The sequence below is a fragment of the Opisthocomus hoazin genome, chromosome 9 (assembly GCF_030867145.1).
Source record: "Opisthocomus hoazin isolate bOpiHoa1 chromosome 9, bOpiHoa1.hap1, whole genome shotgun sequence".
In the NCBI taxonomy this organism is placed as follows: Eukaryota; Metazoa; Chordata; class Aves; order Opisthocomiformes; family Opisthocomidae; genus Opisthocomus; species Opisthocomus hoazin.
In genome coordinates this window covers 23,070,664-23,089,595 of record NC_134422.1, presented here as the reverse complement: position 1 = coordinate 23,089,595, position 18,932 = coordinate 23,070,664, and the positions used below count along the sequence as shown (strand labels likewise).

The 18,932-nt window shown below is 39.1% G+C and overlaps 1 protein-coding gene across 3 annotated transcripts in view; it reads right to left on the bottom strand.

Moving 5' to 3' along the window:
• Positions 1-10,150: 10,150 nt before the first annotated feature.
• PPIG (peptidylprolyl isomerase G) overlaps positions 10,151-18,932 on the bottom strand; it is a 29,568-nt gene continuing 20,786 nt past the window's right edge. For all 3 annotated transcript variants that reach the window (XM_075429837.1, XM_075429838.1, XM_075429839.1), the window contains 5 exons: positions 14,977-15,181; positions 13,503-13,670; positions 12,903-12,987; positions 11,715-11,851; positions 10,151-11,438 (listed from right to left, as the gene is read on the bottom strand). In XM_075429837.1, coding sequence (XP_075285952.1) covers positions 10,319-11,438; positions 11,715-11,851; positions 12,903-12,987; positions 13,503-13,670; positions 14,977-15,181 — 1,715 coding nt within the window. In that variant the 3' untranslated portion in view covers positions 10,151-10,318. The remainder of the gene's footprint in view (positions 11,439-11,714; positions 11,852-12,902; positions 12,988-13,502; positions 13,671-14,976; positions 15,182-18,932) is intronic.

Below are 18,932 nucleotides of genomic sequence, written 5' to 3'. Positions count from 1 at the left end.
TGCGGCCGGGCTGGAAACTGGTCACCTGGCCCGCTGGTTCCCCCGTAACTCCGTTCCCCAGCGTCAGAAGCGTCTCTCGCTGCCAGTGGCTGTGTCTGCCCCGATCGATGGGACAGGGCGGTCCGCGGTCTGGCACTGAGGGCGAGCGCCTTGCCTCCCTGAGGCAAAACCCTCTGTTATCGGTGCTTCCCAGAGTCATTCGCGCGTCCAGCTCGCAGGGGCTGATGACCGTGGCCACGTCGTGCACAGTGCCGTGGCACTGCTCGGCAGACAGCTCGCTGGCACAGGCCCAGCATGCACAGGGAGCGGGCTAACAACTACAGAAGCTAATCAAATTCAGTCCCCTGTCTGAGTCCATATGCTGGTCATGATTGCTTTTGCTACTATAGGCTTAACCAGCATCCTCGCACTCGGACAGAGCTTTGGGCAAAGCGTTTACAGCTACCTTTTAAAAAACACGATTCTGGTTTTGATCTCTGACATTCTATTTTCACTTCAAAGTACCATTTTTTTTACTGTTAAAGTACCTGTAGATGGGCTGAATCCGTATCTGCTCATCACTTACATAGTCCTGGGCTGCATCAAAGGCAGCGTGGCCAGCAGGTCGAGGGAGGAATTCTGCCCCTCTGTTCCACTCTGGTGAGAGCCCACCTGGAGTCCTGCATCCAGCTCTGGAGCCCTCAGCAGAGGAAAGACATGGACCTGGACAACGGCACGGCAACCCTGGCCTGGGACGCTGGCCAGCCACAGTGACAGTACTTACCAGAGCACTGATACAGGGCTGCTTCCGCTGAAAGACAGGACTTCCAGACTAGCAGGCTGTTGTCTCCTTGGTTAACTTTGTGCATTTTGTAAAATACAGATGAAGATGAAAGTGAAAAAGGAGAGGGAGAAAAAGCAGAGGATGAGAAGGATTGTAATCAGTGGATGACAGCACGTCATTATTTACTTGGAAATGGAAGAAGCCAAGAAGCAAAGACAACGTGATGCAAACATGGAAGTACAGAAAATTCAGATCCAGCAAATGGTAAATAGAAGAGCTGTACCCTGTTGGTCCCTTAGGAAAGAAGCACACATCTAAATCCATAGTACTGGATCTCGTGGGTGGGAGAGACAGAGGAAGCTTGCTGTGGGTGTGATGTGTGTGTTTTGGTTTTTACCTGTATGCAACGCAGGTGCTGATGTTGGCAGCCAGCCTCCTCTCAGAGCAGTGGAACAGAAGTCTCTTCCAGGCTGACTTGGCCCGTGCTGCTGCAGGGAGGCTGCTGCTGAGAACTTGCCACCCATGATGCTGGTGTTCAGAGGTTTGGCCCAGAACAGCTCTAGCCTGGTGTCGGGGCTGAATGCCCATCACTGGTTGGAGCACATCTTCCTGTTTTAAGTTTTATCCAAAAGGTTCCAGCTTGTGATTGCTCTGTAATGTAAACCAAAGCACAGCAGGAACAATCGAGACTTTTTTCAAAGACTCACTTCTGACCTAAACTACAATGCTAATGTTGCTGCACTATCAACTAAAAGTCACACAGAGTTCTCTCCAATTGTCCTGGAATAGCAGATTTTTTGAAATTGTATATTAAGAAAAGAGACATGGCAATTAACTTGTGAAATTGTCTCTAAATACATTTTTTCTTGGTTCACTAATGAAAAAGTTATTTTCCCTCTCTTTGAGCCAGTGCTCCTTTTACTACTTCGAGCTTTTTTCAGCAAGCAGAAAGAATGAAAACTAATAAAGCCTTTTGGCTGCAGAAGCTGGAGCCTTGAGAAGAAGCATGGACTACAGCAGAAGTGGTGCTGAAATCTGCAGAGCTCAGTAACACTCCAAAAGCATCGCTAAATGCACATGCTCACTACCACGCAACTGGTGAGTAAATTGGGTGCAGTTTACCCCACAGCAGCAAGAAGCAAGGTGGACTGCAGCTCCATTTTCCACTCAGCTTCAAGAAACACCCTGTTCTGCAGATTACGTATGTCTGTATTTGAAGTCTACAGCCTGCTTCCATGTGCCTTATACCCCCCTTACTTTAAACATCTACAGAAATATCAAACTCAAGTACCAGAAAATTACTCTTCATTTCAGTACACCTAGAGTGAAGTAGGAATCCTGTGTAATTTTAAAGCACATTGGCTAAACAGTTACCCAAATCCACCATGAATCACGATGTCACTGTATTCCATTGACTTTGAGATGCTTATGCTTTGTGTGCTTGCTTTAAATTACTAATCCCAGTTAGTAATCCTCTGTAAAACTACGAAAAAAATGTTTTAAGGACATGAAGCAATCCCTGAAGTTCTACAATGTGCACTGATGAAGCATTTTGGTAACATTTCATTGTCTTTTACAGTTGTCATGCATGAAAGGAAAGAATGGAAAGCTGCTTGCAGGAATAATACAGAAGACTAAAATCAGTTTGATGTTTACGATATGTTGAAGAAAACCAAGACAGGGAATAGGCTAAGAGAACAGCTGCTTGTGCAAGCAGAAGCACGTGAAAGCTATTGAACAGACTGAGATGAGAAATAAACAGAGAAAGCTGGGCTCCTTCAGTCTGGCAGTAGGGAGACTAAGGAGTGATCTAACTAACAGCCTACAGCTGCTTGAAGGGGAGTTACAAATACAGCAGAGCCAAACCCTTCTCAGCAGAGTACAGTGACTGATGTAACAAATTGTCACAATGGAGCATTCGGCAGAGTAGTCAGGAAAACCTGTTTCACCAGGAGCATAGTGTGGCGAGGCTGCATCAGAATGGCCAGAGGTGGTGGAATCACCACCTGTGAAGGCTCTGAAGATGTCCCATGTAAGGCAGAAGGTTGGTCTAGCCCACCACCAGAGGTCCTTTTCAGCTGCCATTTAAAGATGGCAGCAAAATACCGGGAGATCAACTGCAGCTGCTAAGAAGGGAAGAATCTGCTCATTGAGAAGCACCTCTAATCTAATGCCTAGCATCACTACTTGTATTAGTTATTAGCTGAAGTTTTAATTAATAGCTAGCAAATCAGAATATGCTTCGAGATACAATTTGACTAGTGAATTTTAATTATTATTTTTGCTCAACAAAGCACCCTCTCAGGTGTTGTGCTGCTTCAGGAGGTTGTAGCAGATGGGAAACATAATAGACATTGGCCTGAGCAGAAGGCCAAGACCTTAGAAATGCAAGGCAGCCCTCAAAGGGACTGAAACAGAGACCTTAAATCGTTTTTTTTCCAAACCTGTCACCCAACTTCAGAAGTAAGAGCAGCAACTTAAGTTTGAACATGTGGGCCTCTGGGGTCTAATGGGGTGTTCTCCCAACAGTAACACAGCTGGTACCTGCGTGGCTGTGGTACCCACCTAAGACAGTACTGTCATCGTGGATCTAATACAACTCCTACCTAGGAAATGGAAGAAAGCAGCTTTCTAAAATGCCTCATACCCTAAGGGAATTTGAGTTAACTCACTGCACAGCCCTTCACTGTCAGGTAGTATTCCAGGTTGGAGTTACTAGTTCTGTTCAAGTTTTTTTAACATTACAGTCTTTGATATGGCTCAGCTCTAAGGAATTTTGAAGAGGACACCTACCTGGAAACAAACTACCCCTTAGGAGAAGAGTTGGCACCTCGGGACTATTAAGGCATGGACATTTTCATGTCCCAATACAGACTGGCTGTATGCTCCTGAAAAAGAAAAGAAAAAAATTTTTTCAAAGCTCACTGGTTGTGTTAGGTTAAATAATTTATTCTGTTTCAATAGCTAAATTCTTTCAGATGCCTGCTATTAACTTACACCTTTCTGGTATCTCTTGAATGGAAGACTGCTGTAACTAGTCTGTCATCTTCCTCCTTGTTCTGGCAGTGCATCCTTGCCTCTGATGCCCAGTCTTCCTTGTTCTCGCAGTTCATCTTTGAGAGAACGAAAATTCATTACTTATAAACAGCTCAAAAAAACAACCCCAAAACAATGCCAACACAAAAAAACCCTCATCTCTGAAGGCTAAGACTTCAGAGGGAGCTGAAGGCCAGTGTGACAATACCATATGAGATGTCTGCTTTGGAATTATATTAATTCCTTTCTATTTAAAATAAATGAAGTTGTGCTATAGGCTTTGTTAAACTTGTGTGTAGTCATTGCCTTTACACTCCTGCACTGCCACCACTACAATCTCAGCTTTTTGTTTTGGGGTATCATGGCTTTAGGCATGAAGAACTAGATACCTAAGTGGATATGTAAATGATTCAAATCTGCCCTCTGATCTGTTAAACCAATCCCTAGAAAGCAGTCTTGAAGCATAGTGGTTCATAGCTGATTGATACTGTCTTGCATAAACCAGCATGGTTTCTTTTTCTATGGGTTTCCTCATCTCCAGTACGTTACCCAGAGAAATGCACAATTCTGTTAGGTGCTGAGGGCCTTGAACATCAGAACTGCAGGTCCAATGAAATTCAACATTACATCTCTGTTAACATAATAGTAATGGCCCCCCTCAGATGAGTAGCACCTGGTCTGACTCCTTTTCTATGTGAAGGAAAAACAGGCAAAGGTTAGAAAGCAGCAACATGTACTGGAAGGCGGCGGCAATAATTGTTCAGCAGACCAGAGACTACTGGTATCAGACTAATGGTACCAGACTACGAACATCTGGGAAATACAAATCCAGCAACTGGTACAGTGGCATAGTGGACAAGGGAGAAATGGGACTCTCTTTGGTAAAGCTTAGTATTACATTACTGCTACCGGACAAGTATTTCTGCGTTAGTTTCAGTTACAACTTATCAGTGCATATACAATTAATAGCACAGTAGTTATTAATTATACAGTAAGACTTAAACTGTGTTTCTTTCTTCTTCAGAAATATATCTGATAACTACGGAAGTATCTACTAAGGAATCAGAAGCTAGCCACTGTCTCCTTGCAAGGTATAAGTGCCTGCAAAACCTGTCAGTGCCCAACAGCTGAAGCTACCTCTGGAGCAAGTTACAAGCGTGCTACTTGCCAGAACCTGCCTATACTTCAGCTCAAGAAACAAGGACCATAACCACAGCCATACCTTGCAACTGTACCCGTAACTACTCTAGGTTTATTATGGAACAAAACAGTAGATTCACTTTCTAGGAGGTCAAAAAGTAACTATCAGTTCACCTGTCCTGTACTTCTTGAGTGTTGCTGGGCCTCCAGGTTTAATTCAAACCTTATGTTTTGGCTTTAAAAAAATTCTGAGCAAATAATAGAGTAAGCTGTTTAAAAACATCTGCCTGTAACAGTAAGATCAATGTTGAGTGTACCTTTTATTTGTGATAGTTTTCTGCTTTCTTTTATTTTGGAGAATGCAGTGGAAGATAGGAATACTCTCTTGGGAAAGTTGTGGCACTGGCCAAGTCTTTAATCCTTTATGGGAAAGAGATGTCTGCAGCAAGACTGCGTATCTAGCACTCAAGATTCTAAACTGACTATAGGGAATGAGAAAAGCACTGTCCTGCTTTGTCCTAAGCACCCTGCTGCCAGCACAGCCAGGTTACCAGGCTGGGATCCTGGTTAGGTGACTTCTTGATCAAAATTTGTTCTTTCACTCAGTTCTAAACTGACTGTAACGTCCTACCACTACATTTAAATTCACATAATCGAACAGGTAGTTCTTCTATAACTAGTGAAAACTATTCTGCTTCACACACACAACACTCTTGTATAAGTACAAGATCAAAGTTTGTAACTAGCAAAATAATTAGTGATAAGACACTAGGTCAGCTTCATTACATAGCTGCATTTTTATATATGTTACAATGTACAGATAGTGAATAGACTGTCATTTGTCATTCTGCAGTAGAAACTCTAATGCCATCTCTGACTCGATACTATCATCCAGTTTAGCATGGAATAATAAAATCTGACTATTCACATCTTCAGTAAAAGTGTATAGATCTTAGTTTAACTGAAGGGGTAGTGTCCCAACATCAACTCACTATACCTTGTAAATCTGTACAACCAGTACTACCCACTTTAAAAGGCTGGAGATTTGACACTCCCAAGCACATTTACACATAGGTTGCACCATATGACTCAGAAGCAAGTATTACTCTAAATACAGAAGATTCTAAGTAATACTGCAGGAAGCATACATGGCAGACATATCGAATACACTAACAAATATTCAAAAAAGCATTTATTTCTGAGAAGTACTTTAATATACAAATTGTACATTTCATATCAAGAACTCATTCTCCCAGCTGACAACTGGATCATCTTTCCTGTTGGAAACTGTAAATTACAAAATGTCCAAAAGACTGAGGTTTCCAAATACTCTCCTAAATACTACATGCACGATACTGCCTGTATAATTAACCACAGTTCTTTCAGCTGGTGAAGGAAACCAGTTACCAGCTAGTTCCTCGTACCACCGATTATGAATTAATAGGCCTAAATTCTTTTCAATCCTTCCAACCATTCATTAGCAGTTATGGCTAAAGCCACACAGACTCCTTTTTATATACAGTTATAGGGATATGTACAGGACACGTAGAAATGTCTAAATTCCTGCCCCAAATAGGAAGTTTCCTTAAGTGCTTTGCATGTTGCAAAATTTCAATTCAAAGTCAGGGTGCTGTATTAGTTCGGTTTATTTAGTCCTTCTAATGCTAGTGTTAAAACTTTTATGAATACAAACATAAATTTAAAACCAATCATATATATATTCAGAAGTTTAAGATCTGCCCTCTGAATTTACTCATGTTAACTGCCCTATTTCATTTGAACAATGACTTCACGATAAAGGACACTAATTTAATTCTTCGACGAAATGTACCTTTACCTTTATGCGGTTTTACTATCTAAACTCAACACTTTTATTATATTTTATTACTGCCATTCCTTTTGTAAAATTTCATACCATAATTAGAAAGCTTATTTTGGTATGATAGCTTCTTTAATTAAAAAAAAGCAGGTAAATTTTTGCTTTTATACAACATAAGTTTAGGAACACCGTGCTAACAAGCAACATGAATTGTTGAAAGGTGAGAATTAAGAATTACACTAAAAGTAGATATGCAACAAAATGGAAAGCTAAAGTTTTATGCTAGACAACTGCAGCACGGTACCAAATTCAAACTTTGCAAAACGCAGAGTTTACAGACTTTTTTATATGCATTTTCTTGAACAATTTAAATAGTGCATTAGGAAAATTACTATTTTCAGCAAGAGAAGGAAAGTGCAAGTAACTTCTTTACATTTCACTCACATTGACTCTAGAAGTGTGACGATTAATTTTGTCACTGGCATCCTCCAGGTTAAGTTGACAAAAAAAAAACAAAACCAAAAAAACCACCTTAACTCATGGCTGCTGCTAAAATACTACTGCCTTTTCCCATTAAGTTGTTCTTCAAGTACTGGAGAGAGAGAATATAAAGATTATTAAAGAGAGGTCTTCAATAAAGGATAGTACATATATCTCTAGGTTTTCTATTATGAGGGAAGACATAAAAGCAGGGATATAAATTTCTGTCAATCAGACAAGCAATGAATCTACTATGCCCCTAGAAAGTGTGTCCAAAAATACTTTATTTGCTTCAATAAATCAACAGTTCCAGGAAAGGCAGCTAAAGGACTGGTTCTTTTACGTTTACATTAATCTAAAATCCACTTGCCAGACTGAAACTATTACAAACTAAGACATTATTAGGGGATCAGTGCAAATTCTTCAGGGCATCTGACAAAGACCACAGGAAAAGTCTGTAGCGTAGGATTTCAAGTAGCAAATGAGAAGTTTCAGGTTAAAAATTTGACAACCGGATAGAACAAAGGGTTAAAATGTAACCACAGCTTTTTTTTCCTCCTTATCTTAAAAAAAAACCCAACAAAAACAAAGCAACAACTGAAACACTATGGCTGTGTCAAAGAATTAGCAGACAGAACACATCTTTTACAGGCAATAGTGTCTACACCACCTTATATTATACATCCACCCACCCTCAGTAAGAATTCGTGCTTCTGAGTTGATGGCATACGCAGAAAATCCAACACCAACTAATGGTCTCTTTCTGATAAAGTTTGGAAAGCTACTGCCAACACTAAGTTCAGCATTCCATGTATACATAGGCTGTATGGTATTAGTAAAATATCAGTATCTGTTGTCAATACAACAGAAAACACATGTTTATCCTTTGGAAATTACTTCAAGCCTGTACATACACTTAAATGTATGCTTACAAACTTAGTCCAGCACTCCCTGCCCTCATTTTTCCTTAAGCATTGAGGTTCCTAAGTTCTCTGGAGTGAGGTCAGTTCTCGGGTACTGACAGAAAAAGCTGTCCTCCCAGTGTACTACTTTTTTCCCCACTCGCAAGGAAAGCCCATGAGCATTCTTTTGATTACCTCTGGTACACCCAAGTATTGCTTTCAAACATACTTCCAGTTCAACTCTCTACGCCAAAAGCCAACGACCTGAGACGCAGCTGCCGAAGATGGCACTGAGCTACACTGCGACTACAGGACAAGGCAGTTTCTGCGAGGCTGGGAACAGGAGAGCTCTGCCGCAATGGGAAGAAACGGCTCTGGGACAGCAAGAGCAGTAGTTGGCATCTCAGAAGGCAGCAAGAGCGGACTGGTGCTTGGGGACATCTTGCTGTCCACAGGACTGTGCTTCAGTCCCACTGAATTTTTATGAGCATTCTCAACTGCCAGTTTGATAAAGAAATGCACAAATCTGGCAATTCCTCCCTCTTATAAGACCGTTAACTGTTTTGTTTCAGTAACCAACTTTTTATAAAGTACATTAAAAACAAGAAAATGAGCTTTGTGCCACCAACTCAGATGAATTTTAATGTGCTATGAAAGAATTAGAGCTTGTTTAATTTGTACAAATAATTTTCTGAACTGTAACAAAGAAAAAAATCCCTATGAAAGGGTACACAAGTGCATCTTTTAAAATAGTTACACACAACTGCAAACTACAAGGGGATACAATATCCATTTTGAGGTTTTAAATTAAAGACTTTGTAACATTTTTTAACAATTCCTATGGATTGCCTGATTTCTTGCATTTTTTTCTCCTCTTCTACAGCAGATTCAATACAGTTGAGGGTTTTTTTTGTTTGTTTGCATGTTCATATGAGCTTCAGTGGTATTGGCAAGAATATTCTCAATAGTGCAAACACACTTCTTCAGCAGTAGTTTGCTTGTGTGTCAGCTCCATAAAAAAAATGAAAGAACATTACAAAAAGTTTTTAAATGAGACTCTAAAGCACGTGGCATGCATAGCACAGTATAAACGTACCAAGAAAGGCTTTGTGCAGGCTGCCACACAATTCACTCAAGTCTAACTTGCCTAACTTTTTCTTACTACAGTTCCCCAAAACAGGACTACAGCTTCTCCAAAGTCGGAGTTCAGAATGGCTTCACACAGTACAGGCCCACTATACAGGCCTTCAGTTCACTCCTATAAGCTCTCTTCAGTAAGAGCTGTATCATCCACCCACACGTGGGCTTGGAAAACATTTTTACACATCTGCTTAAAATGACCACTGCGATGCGAAATTCATACTAAGACAAGGATTTCCTGGTTTCTTATTCTGACACCCATTGTGAATTCTGGTAATCTGTTTCATCTCTGTGCATCCATTAATTAGCAACTGAGGCAGGGTAGTCTGAAGCATTCAAGCTGAATTTTCTGCAGCAGACAAACATGAATGCATGGAACAGAAAAAGGGAGGGGGGGAGGGGGAGAAATTACACTGATGAGCACTTAAAAAAAAAAAAATTTTAGGACAAAGAAATAACTCCCAAACACACGACTGCCTTACAGCATGAATGAATGCTACTGTTGGCAGTGAAAGAATTACAAATAGTGAAGATCTACTTAAATTAATTCACTTTGTGATTATGATAAAATGAACGTAATTTTCCCCTATCAATTAATTTCCTTAGGATTTATACCTACTGAAATACAGATGTAGGAACACAGGAGTGATGGACACCTTGCAACATTCTCCTAGATTTAAGATGACATGTAGTATACTTGCAGCTTTCTTCTTCACACATGAAATAAGCTTCTTCACAGGCAGTCATTGTTTGCACTAAACTAAGTTCATCACATGAAAAATAAGTGCTGCATAGAAGTTACCTTTCTATCTGCCAACACACAAGAACGACACATAAACCAATGAAATATTTAAAACACAGCACACTGTATTACACATATAATTTGTTTTTCATTTCAAGTTTATTAAAACTTTCGCAGTACAAATGATCCAGGTTTTAGATTATCAAAAGACCAAACTGAAGTCCACATCTTAAAAAAAGGAGTTCCCCAAAATGTCTCTAAAACTTTGACACAATGGAAACATTAAGTCCACAAACTCATCCGTGCCTGTCGTCATCTGTTCCAGGACTTGTTTCATGATCAGACTTTTTATCTTTACTAGGGGTACCATCTCTTTCCTGACTCTTTGATTTTTGGTTTATTTCTTTTTCTGCTGAGGATCTGGTCTTTTCCTTTTCTTTACTGCTGCGTGAGTATGATTTTTTTGATTCTCTTTCTTTGCTACTTGGTCTCTTTTTTGAGTCTGGACTTCTATCCTGATCTCTGCTAGACTTCCTATCTTTACTGGATTCAGGACTGCTGCTTTCACGGCTTTTTGAAAGCCTCTTCCTTTGGCTTTCAGTATCATTCCTCTTGTATGAGCTTCTACTTTCTCTGTTTGAATACCTCTCTCTGTTTCTGGTTTGACTTTCCTCCCTCTCCGAGCTCCTTGATTCTCTCCTCCTCCTATTTTCTCTTCCTCTGTATTTATCTGGTGTACCTCTCCTTTCTCTGCTTCTCGATCTTCCTCTTCTTCTTGTTTCTCTATCTCTAGTCCTTGAATAGTCTTTACTTCTACTGCGATCTCTGTCTCTGCTTCTCGATCTTCCCCTCCTACCCCTGTCTCGGCTTTTGCTTCGGTCCCTTGTTCTGCTGCTGGAACTATGTTTTCCTCTAGCATGGTCACGGTCTTTGCTTCTTGACTTACGTTTCTCCCTGTCTCTACTCTTCCTATGGTCTTGTTCATTACTTCTTGAGCCTGCCCTTTTACTTCTCTCCTTGCTCCTACTTCTTTCTTTATCTCTCCCTCTAGAATCATAGCGCTTTTCTTTTTCTCTGCCCTTCTCATGGTCTCTCTCTTTGCTTCTCGATCTTACTCTCTTTTCATCATGTCTACTGTGCTTAGAGTCTCTTTCTTTACTTTTTGATTTATCTCTGCTTTTACTATGGCTTCTAGATTTAACTCTTTTCTTGGCCTTGCTTTTGTTATGCTTGTCATCTTTTTCCGAATTCCTTCTTGTCTCTCTGTCTTTACTGCTGGATTTGTGATCTTTTTTCTTCTCTTTTTCCCCTCTTCTGCTTGGACTTTCAGAAGCTTGTCTGTGGTCTGAGACTTTTCTCTCTTTTCCTCTTCCTGGGCTTTTTTGATTATCTTTCTTGTTTTCAATTATTTCACTCCTTGGAGAGAGAAAGATACATATTTTTAAATATTCTGAATCCCCTCCACTCTGAAAAATTCAGTCAGAACTGAGTCAGCTTTGCAACTGAAACTTCAATCACATTAGGTCATCTACATTAATAAATAAATATATACAGTAGCATGACTAAAATCAGACACAGCTAAGTAATGGGATAACCAAGTTAGCGGCCTGTTTTTTCGGAAGTAATCCAGGACAATAGGTATTACTATTAAAAAAACTTTGATGCATATACTCTGGAAAGAAATAATCTTACTTGTCTCCTTTTATCCATCTTTCTCCACTAGACACTCTCATTCTTTGAGCTCTTTGCATTTCTTGCCTCCAATGTGGAGGAGTTTCACTGCGTCGGAATCGATCTCTTGACCTGGATCTGGAAGGTGTCCGGTAACGCTTGAAGGGAAAAAGAGAAAATTGGGTGCAAGTTTGAATTTCACATGCTGTGATGGCATAGCAATACTTTTATCCCTCGCAGCCAATTCTACATAGTCCTTAACTTGACAGTTTACATGCATATACGAAGTTTATACTGACAATTTATTAGCTTACTGTAAAATATATTTTGACATTCAGCTAAAGCAGGAATACAGAATATCTGATCAAATAAGTATCTTTAAGGTAACTTCTATTTCAGGATTTTTGTACTCTGCTGAGAGGTCTTCTCTTGCTTTTAATTAGCACAAATGCAACTCACTTTTCTAACAATGGAAATTCTTCTTAGCTTTGACAAGCAACGTGAAAACAATACTTCACACTTCTTCTATAAGGCTTTTAATAAAATTTGAGGAATAGAGACTCCTGCCACTAAAAACATTTGTTACAAGCAGTGCATAGCATATGGCTTCACAAAATCAGAAGAACCAATCTCACAGGGTTGAGGGTGACGGAGCACTGGAACAGGCTGCCCAGGGAGGTTGTGGAGTCTCCTTCTCTGGAGATATTCAAGATCCTCCTGGCCACGGTCCTGGTGCAGCCTGCTGTAGGTGGCCCTGCTTCGGCAGGGGGGTTGGACTAGATGACCCACAGAGGTCCCTTCCAACTCCTACCATTCTGTGATTCTGTGACAGTTCCCACCTGCTAAAAAGTGGTGGGATGTCTTCCCCACATTCCTGGCACTGATGCCATACTGGTTCTGGTGTTCAATAGAACCCTTTCTGAGCTAATTATTCACAGAATACCACAGTAACACAAAAAAAAGCATGGTTTTTTTTTTTTCCTCTCCCTGCCTGCTTCAAATAAACTTTGTACGCAAACAGGAAATTAATTTAGTTTTCCGTGTTGCCTTCCTTCAAGCCTCAGTCCCCAAATCAATTATCATGCCCCACAAATCCTGCCTTTTTTTTTCTTTTTAAATCAACCATCCTAACGAAAATTGTTAGTAGCACCACCAGCAAGACTGTGCTACCACCTTGCTGATTTTGGAGAACAAATTGTACACATTTACCCTTGGTCCTCTTCCTTTTATTTTCCTTCCAGATCTGGTCACTAACAGCCGCCTCTGGTATGTCGACTGTGAATTCGACAGATTACTAAAAATAATTTTTAAAAAAAGATACTGTTTATAACATGAAAGAAAGAAGAGAAAATAAAACAAATTTTAAAACCTCACCAGAAATTAAATTAAATGAAAACACACATTTATTTTTTTATGATTAGTGCAGACAGTAACAACCACACAGTAAAAACTTCAGGTTTTGTGACCACAAAATACAAGATTTCCAGGTTTTTCCATTTTTGAAAGAAGAATAAATTATCGATTCAGATTGGACAGTTCCAATATATTCTAAATGAAATTTCAATGCATTAAAACGACAATCAGTCGTTTTAAATTTTTCGTTCACTAAAACCATTTCCAAAGACTAGGCATTCGTTCTAGGACAAACACAACAGTTGCCAATAAACTGAAAAATCCATTTTTCATCCAGCAGCGCTCACAACATGAACCATTTAATAGGGTAAGGACTCACTTAAGGTTAGAGTCCTGAAACAGAAACATGACCATACCACTGTCAGCGCACAGTCAGACTCAAAACAGATACACTACCTTTCTCTTTCCTTCTCTCTGCTTTTCCTCTCTTTTTCTTTCTCATCTACCTTAGGAGGACTTTTTCTCATCAGGAACCGGTTTTCAGGTACAGGAGGAATTTCTTCAGGACGGACAGTAGATAACGGCTGTGCTTCAGGGTTTTCATCTTCACTTTCACTGGATGAGCTTTATTTTTGTATAAAAAAAATTATACTTAAAATGAGTTATTTGGATGAGGGAAGACCTTTCAATCTATTTAAATAATTCAGAAATTCTCTCAGTTCAACACAAAATGACACCACAAGAAAGTCAGGAAACAGAGCTATTTCAGAAGCAACTTTTGTTTTCCCCTCTATGATCTCTTTGCTCCAAAATGTACAACTGCAGATTTCTGACCAACATTTTTTATCTATGAATTCTAACGGGGCAACACTGAACACCACCGTTACTCTCTATTTAGATACAGGCTTCCCCCCCCCCCCCCCCCCTTTAAAAACACTATCAGGAGAGTCAAATTCAGATTTTACACTAGCATATATAACTGGCTACAAACTATTGTAACTCCAAACAGTTGGTATGAACAAACTTGTGTGAAATGGGCTTAGTCCCACAGAAACAACATTTAGGCAGCACTGCCCTAAGTGAGTATTTCTTACATTTTACTGCTAGCTTAGAAAAATGTGAATTGCACTGACGCAACTTGTATCTCACACTGAACTATGAGCAAAACTATTATACTAGAAAAAACATTTTCACAAGGAAGAGTGCTTTTTGAGTTCTATTATATTCCCGTGAAAATCCAAGACTTTTGGCTTATCAGACAAAAAATTAACAAATGAACATACAACGTTCTTTCTGTTTAGTTCTGCTTTTATTCCTGCATACTACATTCTTGTAAGTCCCATTGCATATAATTTAAATTGAACTGTACAGAAGTGAATTTAGGGAAACAAGCTACCATCACCCATTTCAAAGCAAGCACTCCTGCAACTTTTCAAGCCAAACAGACATAAGTCTTAGTCCATCCCTTCACTCCTTCACAAGCTGCAGCACATATGCACATGGACACTGTCCTTTGCCATTGTATCAGAAAAATTTAAGCTTGTATATGGAAACAGATTGTCTCCAAAACTTCAAAATACCTACTTTGCTAATCACAGAATACAAATCTGTAGTTATAGGGCAAGAAAAACTAAAAGAGGGTAGATTTAGACTAACATAAGGAAGACATTGTTTACAATGAGGGTGATGAAATACTGAAACGGGTTGCCCGAGAGATAGTGGAGGCCCCATCCCTGGAAACATTCAAGGTCAGGCTGGACAGGGCTCTGAGCAACCTGGTCTAGCTGAAGATGCCCCTGCTCACTGCAGCGGGGTTGGACTAGATGACCTTTAAAGGTCGCTTCCAACCCAAACCATTCTACGAGTCTATGAAGAAAACGGTACTGTACGGTGTACATGCAACAAAACAAAACAGAATCTCAAAATTGACCTTTTCTTGCTTTTCTTTCTCTTTTTCTTTTCTTTCTTATGTTTCTTGGAATTTTTCTTGTGTTTCTTTTTTCGTTTTTTAGATTTCTCTTCTGAAGCACTCTCAGAATCTGATGATGAATCAGAAGATGATTCTGAATCACTTGAACTTTCAGAGTCACTGGATGAGGAAGATGACTTGTGTCTTTTCTTTTCTTCTTTCTTGGCTTTAAGTCAGAACAGCAAAGACATATTTTAATATCAAACATGTCAAAATAAATCTCAGAAAAATCAACTTGTATAGTATCTGCCTGAGCTTCTTAGAATTGTCATGAGACTACTTCATCAAATATTCAAAAACAAATTGAAATTTTGGAGAAAACACTATTTCTCCCAAGTAAAATAAAGGATATGTCTAGACATACATAAGAAATTTCCAACATTTTGTATTTATGAACCCCTAAAGTATCAAAAATTTATACTGTCATGAACTTGTAGAACTGTGTAAGTTTTCAGATGACATTTTATGCAACATAAGCTACATATGAAGAATAATTTTAAATTTGTTTAGAAAGTGTTTATAAAAAAATATCTTTGGCTTCAGGTTTAACCTGATTTCATATAAAATCTATGCAAATCACAAATAAGAGAAGTTTTGAAACAAAAAACAAGTGGCACACACTAAACTGATTACTCACTGAATTTAGCTCAGAGGGAAGACTCAGATAACCAACCTTCCTGCTAAATGAAAACATGCTCAGAGACCAGTCCTAATCCCAATCTGATATTAGTCTGATAATAATCCAAGAACACACCTTATTATGCCCTTTAACTCTGAACTGAGAGCTACATAAACTATTAAAAGTGATGTAAGTATCACTCCAGAGTTACACTAATTTGAAAAAAATCTATACAGTAAAAATGTACTATAAAAACTTCACTGAAGGAAGTCTAGGCTTCCGAGCTATGATGCTTCAGGTAAATCAATTAAATGGTATAAATACTCTTCAAATGTGTTATGCAATTCACATGAGGATGTTGTCCAAAAAATTAAAAGCTCTATCCAGAAAATCCAGAAGAGCACACTAGCTGGTTTTGGACTGCTATAGTTGACTTTTCCAATTAGCATCAAACTTTACTAGTAACAGATAGCCCATCATTCGCTACATAAAATACTACAGCCACAGACAAGAAACAGAACCTTCACCATCAAACAGAAGAAAAATACACCAAAAATAAATCCTCATGTTCAAACAACCTGCTTCCTTGTCACTGCAAACAATCCATACTTTAGGAGAAGACCTGTTAAGACCTTAGAACAGGCTTCAGATCAGAGACAGAAATCAATTCTAAAATTGCATATGAATCCTAGCTGAAAGTACTAGCCTATTTTGCAAAGCTTTTAATAGCTTGCTCTGTCCCAAGAAATCATGGTTTACAAAGATATTCTCTGACCCACATCAACATACAACCAGTTTAAAGGCAACCTCCTATCACCTGCTCTTTTTCTGCACAGAACAGGTAAGGGAAAACATTAGGCACCAAAGGACAGGGTTATGACTATGCAGCCTGTCTGCATCTGAAAACTATTCAGACACAGAGAGCACAATATTTTCACACAGCAAAACCCATTAAGATGTCTCCCTCAATAGCCTAAATTGTTTTATTTTCTGTTAAGAGAGAAATTCAACTGTTTAGTCTAGCCAGGCATTTCATCTATTGGCTTCCATTTGTGCCCAACCTGATGCAATTTGGTAAAAATAGGGTAAAAATATGTTATGGTAACTTTCCTATTAGATGATTTTTGTCCTTGCTCTACAGAAAGACAGACCTCTTGGGTGTTACAGTAACTCCAGTGTCAGACGACAAAAGATTTCACAAACTTCAAAGAATGACAGCTTTTTACTTAGATCAGCCTTGATTTTGTACACATAGATGGGAAGAAAAATTCGACTTCAGAATTTTCTTCTAGCAGTCTCTGATTGTATACCACACAGGGGTCCAGAAAAACAGCTGAAGTGGCTGCAGTACCAATTACTAAGAAGTATCTATTAACAGCGATGCAACTTCTAGCACGCAACTATTTGTGAAATTAATTATTTTAGTTCTATATAAACAGACTGGAGATCTGAAAGAAAAAAAAAGATGATACTCATGTAGAGAACTTGAGGAGGAGGAAACACTTCTATGAAGAGTAGATCTGGTAACTGCCCTTCTGAAAACACAAGTGGCTATTTAATGGAAGTGTATTTATTTTTGTAATTATCAATGTGAGATTCCCCAACCCCTTAGCAGGTATTACCGAGCTGACTGACTCTTGAGAGTTAGCAGTAGGTATCACGTGAGCTCAATGTAGAAATTCTCAAATTCAACACTTTACTTGATCTCATTTTTGCAAAACTGTGACGGGAGGTAGCAGTTTTTCAAGGATGATCAAAAACAATAAAACTCACATAAAATTCCTTGCTAAACTGGTCAAAGTAGAGAATAAAAATGAGTCTTGGGGATAATGAGTCTTAGTATAATAGTTAGGGATTTATTATGTGTAATTATAAGCTAGTACTTCCTACCAACTTAACATTTCATAGGAAAACAAATTCTCATTTGGGCTAGAATGATAAAAACCAGTGAGGACAGATCCACAGTTGCCCAAAACACATTTCTAGTTGTGCTTCATGCAGCTGATGACAGATAATGTGCTGTGGAAACTTCATATTGCCTCTTGGAAATTTGATATAACTGGGTATGCTTTAGAGTGGCAAAGTTAAGCGTGGATGTAGTGTACCAACTGCAGAGACAGATAATTATGGGTTCCTAATGGAGAAGAGTCAGCATTGTTCAGAAAAGCAACAGTTAAGCTCTCGTTCACAGCATCATCTCTTTAATACGAGCTTTTGTTCTACATATAGCTATTGAATGTAAAACAGTGAGATCTCAAATACACAAAGTTGTCATATTTTACTCCCATTGGCCTATCTTCTCGTCTACCATGTCCTGTCCAGAACACCTTCTGGCTGTAGACGCTGATGCCTTGATGTTCTAGATCTATCAGCAGCCTTCAGTACTGTTCCAATGTTTTCATGACAATACCCGTAATGAAAGCTAAGGCAGTATTGTTCTTTATCTTCAGCTGGTAGCATCAGATCATCTACATAAGACAGCATCTCTTTTGTAGCAATCCAGTATCCTACTGTCAGGTCTCCCGTTCAGAATGCAGTGATACATACAGCGGTGAAAAATTTCATCTTCACAGTGATGCAGAACACTTGCTTCCAAAAGAACTGGCTGAGATAAAAGATCTGGACGACAGCAAGCTACTTGGGGCTTAAATCAGGTAACAGTGGATCAGGTACACGGTGCAGAAAAATCTCAGCAGAAACAATTAAGTACGGCATCTTGGCCTCTCTTTTTGTGGTCATACTCTTTCTTAATACTTTTTTCTCCTAACGTTACCGAATCCCCACACTGGTACACTGGATGAAATTTAATCCCACTGCATTAAATTGCATTAATTTTTCAGATTAGCATCAGAGACGCAAGTCATACCTGTATGACTTCTACAGTGACTTCTTTTGTGCTGTTTTCTATGTGTTTATACACAAGCCTCATTTATAACACACTAATGAAAGCCTGACAACCAACTGAAACACAATCACTGTACTTCAAAGATTTTATTAGTCTTCTGGTCATTTCTGGGTGCAATATAAACTAGCAAGTTGTGTTAACCATTTAGCATAGCCTGCTGACTGAAATCAGCTGGTTCTCATCAGATGTTTTTAGAGCTTCAGGAAAAATGTTTCCAAAGACACCTGTCTCATTATATTGTTTACTTCCCTTGTTGGTCCAGACCAAGCTACCTGGTCTCTTTTCTCAAACTTTTGCTCAATGTCCTTATTAAAGCACTGCATCTAATAAAAAGTCTCTGTAACATTTTATAGCAGCTTTAGATTGTCTAAACATACATACATTCACAGAGTG